Raw genomic sequence first — 12,691 nt, forward strand, 5'->3', positions numbered from 1 at the left:
ACATGTTCATATTCTTTAAACTTTCATATCTTTTTTCATGTTTCTATTTTTTTATGTATGTATATAAACTTTAGATAAATACCTCTAAATTTTGTAGGTATGTGTATAAACTTTCATACCTTTATATATCTATAAACTTTCATATTTTTTTTCATGTTTTTAATTTTTTTATGTATGTATATAAACTATAGACAAATACGTCTAGCTAATTGAAGACTATAGACAAATCCCTCTAACCAATTGAAGACGGTCCTTTTTTGGGCATTTACTTTCCATCAAAATTGGAGAGAAACTTGTATACTTTTAAAACCATAGTTTTATCTCATTTTTGGGCTATTCAAAGTTATAGTAAAAAAAAGTGTTAATATAGAGAGAATATGTGTGTGATATGGAGAGATAATAGAAAGGGAGTATGTGTGTGTGTGCATACATTCATACATTTGTATGTACGTACCCACACACATACCTACATAAATACGTTCTTACATATGTACATACATGTGAGTGAGTGTTCTTACATATGTACATACATGTGAGTGAGTGAGAGAGAGAGAAAGTATATGGCTTTCTCAATGCTAGTCAACACCCGTGAGTCATGACCCCATGTTTAGTCCTTAACCAATTTCAACTATAATATCAATGAGTTACATCTTCAATTTTAGGGGTAACACTCAAGCATTATAATAGATTTTCCAAAAGGAATCCACAACACTTTGGTTACAAAATACGTGAAGACAACCATTAAATGGAGTCATAGACTCATAGTTGTTTTTTTTCACTTCTCAAAATGCGGGTCAAAAAGAAACTATGATTGTGACCATCCTCCGGCCACCTCACACCCACGTTTATTTTTATTTTTTTAAATAAAGGCAGAGATTATATTAACAAGAAAGATAGTATTCGGAACTCCGAGATCATCCAAATCACCCCGCGTTTAGAAACGCGCTTTGGAAAAACCATTGAAATATAATTGAAGACTTGAAGCGTTCCTGTTCGCGAGCTGGGTTTGTATTGGGTGGACTTTTCTCTCAGTTTGTGCATTAGGGTTTGTTACCAATATGTTGGCAGCTGTAGTGGCGCTGGGCAATGGACTGCTCTCAAAAATGTTCCAGGCCATAGACCTGTGGCATCAGAGAAAGCAGAATGTCGCTGTGTTGAAGGAGCTGAAGCAATTCGTGAAAGAACTGAAGGAAAACATCCGCGAGCTCCAAAAAAAGGCGATCGGCTCCAGCAATAGCACTGCTTGGTCTTTAGGTAAGCAGCCCGTGCCAAAATGATACTTCATGTACTAGTCCAGATCATACTAGGTGGGGCTTGTATCGATAAGATTGATTCTTCTTTTGAGTTGGGCAGACGCCTTGCAGAAGGACTTAAAGAATGCTGATGTGGTTGCTAAGAAAATCCTTAACAAGGGCTTCATTCGATCCGTTTGGGATGCGAATAAGACACAATCCAAAATACAAGCCCTTCGTGAATGTGTCATGACATCCTTCCAGAGCAGGCTCTTATTCGCCACATTGGACGTACGTAGTTTTATTTTGCAGCATAATACGCATGCTTTATCTTTACAGGCCAAGCTAGATGAATATTTGGAAGGTTACTTGATAATTGCCATAATAAGTGTAATTTGGCATCATACCATGCTAATCTAAAAGAAGATGATTGGGTGCAGCAACGAGTGTTGACCTTTAGAAGGTCATTAATTATAACTCCAGTTATTAAATTAGGTTTTGCGTTACATGCCAGGTGGTAATCGAAAGCAAACAGGAACAAGATGCGTTTCAAGAAGCCATGCTAAATGTGAACACAAAGTTGATGGAGCTCTCTGGCTCTGTGAAGAAGAACGTGCAGGAAGTACTTCGCAATGAATTGAAGCAAGCGCTGCAACCGGTGATGGTGGCATTGAAGTCCCACGGAGAAAGGATCGAGAATGCCATGTTGACTATACGCAAAACAGAGCCACAGACAAGCGAAGCAGAGAAGTTCTTTGCAGATGTGCAATCCTGAACTCACCTAAAGACCATAGATATCATTTTGCTGCAACATCATTACTTTGTTTACTTGTGCATGATTTGTCTAAAAAACATACAGAGATGCATGCATTCGCTTGAGTGGTTCACTTATGAGGCTACTCTTGCAGCTGTGAGATTGATTTGGATACCTGATCAAGGCATGCAGAGCTGACTTATTTTTGATGATCTTGGGAACAGGTTTTGGCAGGGTTGGAGGGCATATCGAAGGAAATTAAGGAAGAAGGCAGCAGCTCAAAGGGAAATGCCAGTAAAGGCAGTGGCTCGCAGTGACTTAAGTGGTACCACGATCCGATCACTTGGGAGAAAATGTGTGACCCTGTGAAGGCAACGGATGGTCATACCTATGATAGGTGGACTATACTACGAAACGCTCCTGATATGGCCAGAAGCCCTTTCACACCGGAAGACCAACGTGTGGAAGTTTGGAGGAGGTAGCGATTACAATTAATTAACATATCATTAGCATAACATTAATTGATAAGCATTAATTAGATGTTACTCAGATTGAAGACGCCATCGCTCACACAGCAGAAGCAGGAGCTACGCTCGTAGTTGATGAATCGTTATCGAATGTGTCGATTGACGTTGGTTACATTTATATAGAAGTAGAAGCACCCATTCATTTGCATCACTTCGTGATGGGCGTTCACACTCGTATAGTGGACACGAGCATTAATTCCAACACTCCCCCTTAATGCGAATGTCCGCATGAGGGTGAATGATGAAATGTGATGTATGCATTATGAATTCATGTGTAATGCTATATATCTTTACATCATGAGTCGATGATGATATAACTGCTTTGGTAATCACAAGGCATTTGTTTTGTGATTATCTCGATATGCTTTTTGTCGAAGTTGATCTCCTTGACAACCACAAGACACATGTTCCAATATGATGTTGAGACATTGTGCTTGGTAGTAACTGCAACATGTGTGTTTCGATATGATGTCGAAACACAAGTTCTTCCACTCTCAGACTTGCCATCCGTATTCTCCCCCTCAAGTCGAGTAGTGGAATTCCAAGTATTGCATTGGGTACATGTCAAAAGAGAAATTAATATATGAGTATGAGTTGAATTATCAAAATATATATGTGATATGATGTTATTTACAAGTGTGTATGTACAATTAAGTTTAATTTGTCATCGCTCAGAGGCTGATTCGTTTTCAGCTTGTCGAAGACCATGTTTAATTTTGGCCTCATGGATGCTGTAGACACTCCAATGGGCTCAATTGCCTCTTTGGGCATAGTTGTTTCCCTCTTGGGGATTCACAATTCTTTGTTTGGGTTGTTGTTTCATGCCACTTTGGGCGTTTAGGGTGGACGATCATATCACCCATAATTTTGTTTTAATATCATACCTCGTGGGTGTGGCCAACACTCCAACGGGTTGATGCCTCTTTGGGCTAACTTTTGGGCTTATTTGTTTGCCCAGGTCTTATATTAGTATCCATTGTAGGACGGACCTCTTTGGGTCTTTTTACGGGTCACTGCCCATTGGTAGGTCTTTGCCTTTTTGTGGGTCTTTGCCCATTTGTGTTGTTTATTTGTTTGTTTGTTGCTTTTAATCACTATTATTATTATTTGAAAAGTTTTTATCATTTTTGTATAAAATGTTATGTGTGCACGCAAATAGCCTGAAAGAGTAGGCATGTTTGCGCTCATGAATAGCCTGAATATTTAGGCATGTTCATGATGTGAGTAAATTATTAAATAAAATTATTTTTATTGCTTACAAATAAAATATTAACTTTTGTTAAAGTTTATTGTTATTATTGATTTGTGTTAATTTTTTTGTTACTATTGGTTGTTCACAAAAAAAATATTGATTTTTAAGTATTGTGGGCTTTTTTTTTAATAATAAAATTTATGGTTATTGTTAGTAAAAAAAAAGTTTAGTATAATTAATAAAAGTATCTTGGTTAAAGTTATCTATGTTAAAGTTATTTTATAAAAATAAAATAAAAAAAAAGTTATTGTTAGTTGTTGGTTATTGTTTTTTTTTTAATTTAATTAAAAAAATTTGACGGATAGCGGCCAGCTTCACCTTGTGACGACGTGGTTCTCGGAGGGATAAGCCGAAGGAAGGTTGCATCCATGCGCGAAAGAAGGCTCACGAAGATGCTCAGATAGGAGGGCTTCAAGACGGTCTGTTTGTGTGTAAAGGTCGGCAAGGGATCGCGTGCGAGTAAGAAGCGACGTCGGAAGTGGAGGTGACGACATCGAATATGGGAAGGAGTCGGGCTCTAATGAGAAAGAAGGTACGACTGCAGGAGTAGAAGAGAGATCTTGTAGGTTGTTCGTGGAGTTGTTGGATCCTTGGCAGTGTGCGGGAAGGCGGTGGTCAATTTTGGTTGGCTTGCGAAGGTGGCGGAGAGATTTTGATTGGCTTGCGAAGGTGGCGGAGGTGATGCAGGCCCACACAGGCTCTCCAGAAAAGCAGGCGATGATACCATGTGGAAGTTTGGAGGAGGTAGCGATTACAATTAATTAACATATCATTAGCATAACATTAATTGATAAGCATTAATTAGATGTTACTCAGATTGAAGACGCCATCGCTCACACAGCAGAAGCAGGAGCTACGCTCGTAGTTGATGAATCGTTATCGAATGTGTCGATTGACGTTGGTTACATTTATATAGAAGTAGAAGCACCCATTCATTTGCATCACTTCGTGATGGGCGTTCACACTCGTATAGTGGACACGAGCATTAATTCCAACACAACGGCCTTTTCACATTGCAACAGACGACATTGACGTGCGCAGCCGCTTGTTTCACAGGTTCCCTGAGCAAGAGGAGAAATTTAGAGCAGAGCGCTCTGCCTATAGAGACTCAGCTTTGCAAGCTGCAGACGTTGGGTGGCTTGGAGAGTCTTTGATGATGCTCGACCATGTCTTGCAGTGGGCTCCTGATGATACAGTGTGCCGTAACAAGAGAGATCAAGTGGATCTCCTAATAGCGGGTCAGTAAACATGACTTTGTCGCATGCTTTATGCAATGTCACTTGCTAGTCCCAATTTCCCAATGCTCGAGAAAAGTTTTAAAATTAGCGTCACTTTTCAGAATGAAGGGGTAATAGAGAGTAAACAAGGGACTTTATAACTAAGGTCCGCTTCTCTCTCTCTCTCCAGGTCTTAAATCATCCTTCACCAGGCCGAAGGCTGAATATACATGCTCACACTGCACAGCCTCTAAAAAAGAGAGTAGAAAGAAGGGTGTAGGGGGGGAGGAGAGGGGAGGGGTTAATGTTAATGTTCCCTCCTTTAGGAAGCAAACAAAGAATGTGTTTCCACATGATAGAAATGTAAGCAAGAGGGCACTTGATGTGGTGCGCTCAGATGTATGAAGGCCGACCAAGACGACATCAATGGGAGGATGTCGCTACTATGTATCATTCATTAATGACCACACAAGGAAAGTGTAGGTGTACTTTATGAAGGAGAAAAGTAAAGTGTTCAATCACTTTCAGAATTTTAGAATATTGGCTGAAAAGCAAACAGGTTTGTAGGTTAAGTGCCTAAGGTCAAATGGAGGGGGAGAATACTTCTCCAATGAGTTTACTATGTACTTGAAACAACATGGAATTCAAAGATACTTTACATGCAGGTACACTCCGTAACAAAATGGGATTGCTGAGAGGAAGAATAAGCACATTGCAGAGGTTGCTCATGCATTGATGGCTGAAAAGAGCATGCCTCATCATTATTAGGCCGAAGCAGTTGTTGCGAGATTGTAATTTACATCATGAACAAGACCCCCACAACAGCAGTGCATGGTGTGACTCCAAAGGAGAAATACATTGGTAGAAAACTAGATTTGTCACACTTGAAAGTGATTGGATGCATTGCATATGTACATGTCCCTGATGAGCTACAAACTAAGCTGGATCCAAAGACTAAAAAATGTATTTTCATTGGGTACTTACTTAAAAGCAGAAAGGGTATAGATGTTGTAACCCTATCACACATGAGATGAGGGTGAGCAGCGATGTTGTGTTTGATGAGATGAGGAGTTGGTATGTTGATGTAAAAGACTCCATTGGGGCCGATCCACACGAGCATATGGTTGCAAATAATGTAGGGTAGCAATCACAAACATTGAGTGGACCAAGAGAGTCCTCTAGTAGTGGGTCTACTAATAGACCATGGAGTGACAGACTACTACATCAAAATACCAGTCTTGCAAATACAAGAGTTCCATCACATAAAGGTAAAGAGAATATTGTTGAACCTCTTGGTATGCCTGATGCTTCAGCAGGGCATTCACATGTAGATGAAGAGTCTAGTGGCTCAGAGCAGAGCCTTGATGTGGAGTTTGGGATTCCAACAATTAGGACATCTCGTATGAGAAGAGCTAATGCAGCTACTAAGAGGACACCATAGACATATCCAAGACCATGCAGGTCAAACAGGGTAAAAAGACAAGTTCAGAGATTGATGTATGATGATGGCTATGTAGCTCGCCATTATGCATATATGGCAAAGGTTATGCAGGATGTTGAACCTACATATTTTGAGGATGCTATTGGGTATACACTTTGGGATAAATCCATTGTTGAGAAAATGGCTACATTGGAAGTAAATAAGACATGGAAATTGGTGCCTTTACCTGAAGGAAAAAAGGCTATTGGCTGTAAGTGGGTGGACAAGATGAAGCACAACTCAGATGGAAGTATAAGAAAGTACAAGGCTAGATTGGTAGGCAAAGGATATGCACAGACACATGGGATTGATTATGAGGAGACATTTGCACTTGTTGCAAAGATGGCAATCGTGCGAGCTGTGATTGTAGTGGCTATGTCAAAAGGTTGGATTTTACATCAAATGGATGTTAAGAATGCATTCTTGCATGGTGAGCTACAAGAAGAGGTGTATTTGGACTAGCCACTTGGCTATGAGGATTTGAGTAACCCAGACTATGTGCAGGCACTGTGTAAAGCCTTGTATGGCTTGAAGCAGGCACTGAGAGCATGACATGACAAAATCGCAAAGTATCTTATCACCATTGGCTTTTGTATCGTAGATGTAGATCATTCACTCTATGTGCTTAAGAGTGATAGGGACATTGTGGTCATCACCATCTATGTGGATGACTTGATTGTTGGGGGTGACAATGAACAGGAAGTTGAGCATGTGAAAAGTCTCCTCAAGTAGAAATTTGATATGGACTTAGGTAAGCTGAGATATTTTCTTGGGATTGAGGTCATTAGGGTGCCTGAGGGCATATGGCTATCATAGCGACAGTATGCATTAGACATGTTGTCCAAGTATGGTATGGCTTGTTGTAAGCCCATCTCTGTACCATTGGATCAGAATGGCAAGCTGAGTGCAATGTAGGTGAGATTTTAGAGGATGCCATTATGTATAGGAAGATAGTAGGTAGCCTTATCTACATGACGATCACCAGGCTGGATTTGAACTACACAGTTGGATTGGAGAGTTAATTTATGTAGGTTCCTTGGAAGCTACATTTGGATGGTGTGAGGCATACATTACATTATGTGAGGTCCACTATTGATTATGGTCTCTTTTATAAGCTTGGTGTAGAGCTGCAGGTGTATGGATACACAGATGCAAATTAGGCTGGTAGCATCTCAGATAGAAGATCTACCAGTGGGTTTATGTTTTCTTTTGGGAGCGCTGCTACTACTATTACATGGAGCAGCAATAAGCAACCAACCATTGCCTTGTTAAGTATAGAGGTAGAGTATAGGGGTGCTACAATGGTAGCATGTGAGGTAGCTTGGCTTCGTAAGCTACTTGGAGATATGAGGCTACATGTGGACAAGAAGGTTGTCATTTATTGTGACAACCTTAGTAGCATACAATTGGCCAGGAACCCAGTGTTTCATACACGGATCAAACACATTGAGGTCTATTACCTCTTCATCAGAGAGAAGGTCTTGGTAGGTGAGATAGATCTTATGTATGTTAGCACAGAGGATTAGGCTGCTAACATTTTTACCAAGGCCTTGGGAGCTGAGAAGCTTCTCAGATTCCGTGACATGCTTAGAATGATAGAGATAGATTTGAGCTTGAGGGGGAGTGTTGAGATGTCAAGCTCAACTAGAGCTGACACTTACGACATGCTTGGGTAACCATTCGTCATTTACATCGACTGGCGTATTTGGTAGTCGACATCGGACGGATCTTCACCACAGTGATTCCACAATTGGACTACACTACCTAGTTTACCCACCTAGTTATGGCATACTTATCATGCCAGCTCATCTACCTAGTGTGTTCATATTCTGGACCGCATGTACATAGTACTCTAGTACTTATGTTTGGTTATCACTTATCTTTTCTAGACCTCTTTTTTGCGTGAAGAAGAAGAAGAAGACTTTCAGCCTTCCATCACTATGTGTTGTCTTCTAGGGTTTGTGTATGTGTGTGCTTGCAAGAGCTCAAGCTCCCCTTCTTCCCCCTATCTTTTCATTGGAAACCTGGCCTTCGAGAAACTTCATCGAACACTAGGAACCCAAGGGCCTCCAAGCAGTGGCTTATGGCTTGATATCTGAAAGGTCTTCCAAGGCTCACCTCTTGGAAGTAAGCGTGGGATAGTCAACTTGCCTAATAGGGCCATGCTCTAAATAGATGGATCGATGATGCCTAGACCTCCTCGGTGCTAGGGCTAAATGATCACTCTTTAAGTCACCTTGGTCCTTGAGGATTGGCCATCATTCTCTGACCAAAGAAAAGGATCAACTGTTGTACCTGTCATACACATGCAATGGAGAAGGCCAACCTAAGGTCCACTTTCCACACTACTCAGTTCAAAGATAACCAATTCCACAGCACTCAATGTTTGAACTCGTTAGCAACCACTTATAACTTAGCACTAAGCTCAACCTATGTGTAAATCACAATCCAGAAATCTGTGTTAGTTTTTGTCCAATTCTTTAGTAATTGCTATGCATATTTCAACCAATTTTGAAATTTCAATCTCATGAAAACCGGTCCAAAAAGACTTCATAGTTTAAAGATTATTAAACCTTTCATAATTTATCAACCCTCGGCTGGAGTGTTATTGTGTGGTGGGGACGCTTCCAAGCTGCCGAGAACTTTTTGCCCTCATATTATAAAGGTCATAAAACCTTTCGCTATTGCATGCTAATTTATCTATCCTGTGCTGGATTGCTAGCTTTTGGAAATACCTTGGTGTGGTGGGGCTGCTTTGAGGGGCCGACCTCCCGCTGCCCATTTTACAAATCTCCCGGGGACCCTAGTTGAACTTGTTGGACTTGATTTTGTTAACAGGAGGTCTTCCCAACCCATGCTCATGGATTTTGACTATACCCCATCTACCCCCCACCCAACACACACATACGCTTAAAAGCAAAAAAGTTTATAGTACTCAACGAACAATCCGAGTTTTGTAGGGAAGATATGTAAATTCCCTAAGGTAAGAAAGCATGACCTAGTGGGCATGTTGTTGGTATGTACTTTGCTAGATTCCCAAGGTTCCAAACTCCCTGCCAACTTGAACCTGTACTTATACGCTAGATTAGCATATTATCATAGATGCATGATAGCAACCACACTAATATGTATCCATAATCCATTTCTTTGTGAATATCAGTCATATATATAACCAAAATCAAAGTGTGGCAACTCTTTCCCGATGATGGATAGGTGGTTGCCATGGTTAATGCAAGGCTTGATGAACATCGAACACAACACAAATCTTTGTCATCTCCAATAAGAAAACATAGGCGGCACTATTGTCAAAAAGTAGTTGCCTAACTTTGATGTAGGAAGCATGAGTGCGTGAGTAACTATGATGTGAGCTATGGTCAAGAGTGCTGGAGTGACTATCAGGCATAAGAAGAGTTTGCAGCTTTTCATGGGTATGTCACCGTATGCCTTATTGATACTTCTTAAGTACGGTCATCAATACTAATTCATCAAATGGGAAAAAAAACCATGCTACACAAATTCACATAACCATTCATTTTATCAAAATAAAAGAAGTTAAACTTCAAAGCACAAACACACGAGCCACATACAACAACAAATGCATTGTGGACACGAGATCCACATACAATACCACAAAAGCAACCACACAGCTGGAAATTTATTCGACCACACGTTTCTGAAGGCAGTCAACAAGTTCACTTCTTCATTTGATACTTCTATGCTTTCACATCTTTTGACACAAAACCAAATTTAAGAAAAAGGTTAGACTAGTAGTGTTTTCTATGCTTGTTACACCTCAAGTGTCATGTTTGCAAAAATTTCATGACGACGGTGGTGATTCGTTGACTGTTTAATGGCAGGCAACAACATCGTGGAAAGTGAACTCGTACAAAATATGGAAGCTGGACAGAGTTCGGCAGAGCAGATAACTGCAGTTCACGACTCCGACTTCTCTGCATCGATGACTCAATTTCCAGCACTCGATCTCTATGAGGATTACGGGGAGATGTGGCAAATAAGGGAGCGGGATGATTACCCTACCGTCGTACTGCGGAACTACGGAGCCAAAGTAAAGCTCAACTTTGGCCACGACCGCCGTGGCTTCACGGAAGAGCCTCTTCCCAGTCGCCTGGAAAGCACTACCTGCGATCCAAACGTGCTTCACTTGTCCACCAATGGTCTCTCACTGCGTCTCAGGGCACCTGCGGATGGCGGCACTAGGTGCTCAGTCATTGGCGCCATAATGGCAGACAAGCCGGTGCCGATGCGGACGGCGCTCTTCTACTTCGAGATCACGGTAGCGGATCCAGGGCATAATGGGTTAGTAGCTCTTGGTTTTACCGGCACAAGCAGCTTCTGCAAGGATAAGATGCCAGGGTTGTACAACAACTCCTGTGGTTACCGTGGGGATGATGGCAAGCTATACCAGGCCGGTGATGCGGAGGGAACACCCTTCGGAGCCGTTGCTGTGGAGGGCGATACAATGGGAGCTGGCATCCACCATGGCAACAACGAGATTTTCTTCGTCAAAAACGGGGTTCTCATCGCCACGGTCAGCAATACACTCACGGGTGTAGTAACACCGGTGGTGGGCCTGGGCTCGTTAAACAGCCAGGTAAAAGTGGATTTTAGTGGCTTGAATTTTCATGCGGAGGCACGGCCATCAAGGCTCGTCGTTAGCCCTTCATCCTCCAAATTAGTAAACCTCACCCCCGATGGGCTCACAGCTTGCTACGTCGGCCGTCGTTCTGAGCTTCGCGTTGCAGCACTTCAAGCAGACCACGTCGCATGCTTTCGTTCATATGACAACTACTACTTCGAGCTCACCGTAGTAAACAGCGTCAAGCGTGGGTCCATCGCCATAGGCTTCACGCGTCAAAATGACTTCCGAGCCGACGAGCACCCCGGTTGGTACCCCAACTCTTGTGGTTACCATGGAGACGACGGTATGCTGTTTTCTGGCAAAGGCTCTGGCAAGAAGTTTGGGCCAACCTTCTCCGCCGGTGACACTGTGGGCGCTGGTATTGACAATGATTCCCATGTCATATTCTTCGTCAAAAATGGTGTTTTGGTCGGCCAGCACAAGATGCAGATGTCGTGCGCTTTCCGCCCTATCATAGGTTTAAATAGCCCAAAAGAGAAGGTGCGCCTCAACTTTGGCCAAGATCTGTTTGTCTTTGATAGTAGCGGCAAGCGCACAGATTAGTTCCATTCAAAACCATGGACGAGAATGAAGATCTCATCTAGGCGTTTCCCCCTTCGGTACTGTGTGTAAAGCCCATTTTAATAATTATTTTGTAGTTTATTTGGATTATCGTCCACTGAATGCAATTTCATTTTTATTGGCCTACCTTTGAAAATACTTCATGCAGTTTTATTTTTAGTTTTGGTGAAATGCCACAATATTATTATTTTATAAGAAACATTACATAAACACTAGCTACAAGTTGGCCGCAAGAAAGTTTAAACAACTTTTCTTCTAATCTTTTTAAACTAGGTACAACATGAGCACCCTCAAAATCTCTTCATCTGTGAACTAACAAGTAGCCTCAACCCGTCTTCAGATGGACACAAAATTTTACACAATAGTACATTGGAAGTTCTTAAATTTGTGCATTGAAACTTCTTAAATTTGACGGGTCTTGCTTTTGATGCGGCATAAACAACTAGCCATAGTTGTGCAAAGAGGGACTTAATGATAACACAGGCTTTGAGAGAGAGAGAGAGAGAGTAATACTTGGAAGACTCAAATTTGTGTTGAAGGCTGAAGTTATCGTTTATGCAACATAGCATCCACACACCTGGGTATAATTAGCAATGAAAAGAACACACACAATACATGGCAATCGCAAATTCAAATTCTCGTATGGACATCAATTTTTCATTTATCTCTCTCTACCACCTAGAATGGTTGAAATATTTATTGTGGACCTCCCTCTTTCTCTCTCGGGTTCATACATGGCATCTTACTTTTTTTCCCTCTTTTTTTTTCATTTTTATCACGTGGTAAATATGAACATTAAACAATTATGATTACTATTATAATCCCATGCTCTTCTACAATGCTAAGCATATTATATTCTTATTCTTATGCTTTTTCAAATGTAATAAATACTATTTCAAAACTCTAACATGTTGCAACTAACATAACACATATACAAAGATGTGTCATAAAACAAAGTTGCAATATATACAAAGATATTATTGTAGAAAAAAAGGCTCCCAGAAAAAG

At 41.1% G+C, this 12,691-nt stretch overlaps 1 protein-coding gene across 1 annotated transcript; it reads left to right on the forward strand.

The window, feature by feature from the left end:
- Positions 1-950: 950 nt before the first annotated feature.
- On the forward strand, positions 951-11,809 carry LOC147603639 (uncharacterized). Its single transcript, XM_086795946.1, has 8 exons — positions 951-1,254; positions 1,354-1,523; positions 1,747-1,995; positions 2,211-2,299; positions 4,203-4,509; positions 4,582-4,666; positions 4,788-5,003; positions 10,320-11,809. The coding sequence occupies exons 1-8, from the start codon at positions 1,059-1,061 to the stop codon at positions 11,663-11,665; spliced, it is 2,658 nt and encodes an 885-aa protein (XP_086652072.1). The 5' UTR covers positions 951-1,058; the 3' UTR covers positions 11,666-11,809.
- The last annotated feature ends 882 nt before the right edge of the window (positions 11,810-12,691 follow it).

This window comes from Cibotium barometz, chromosome 63 (assembly GCF_041138505.1).
Source record: "Cibotium barometz isolate CiBa-2024 chromosome 63, ASM4113850v1, whole genome shotgun sequence".
In the NCBI taxonomy this organism is placed as follows: Eukaryota; Viridiplantae; Streptophyta; class Polypodiopsida; order Cyatheales; family Cibotiaceae; genus Cibotium; species Cibotium barometz.

Coding starts and splice junctions, on each gene's coding strand:
- LOC147603639 (XM_086795946.1), top strand. CDS start 1,059: ATGTTGGCAGCTGTAGTGGCGCTGGGCAATGGACTGCTCTCAAAAATG. Junction 1,524..1,746: donor TCTTATTCGCCACATTGGAC/GTACGTAGTTTT, acceptor GTTACATGCCAG/GTGGTAATCGAAAGCAAACA. Junction 2,300..4,202: donor AGTAAAGGCAGTGGCTCGCA/GTGACTTAAGTG, acceptor TTGTGTGTAAAG/GTCGGCAAGGGATCGCGTGC.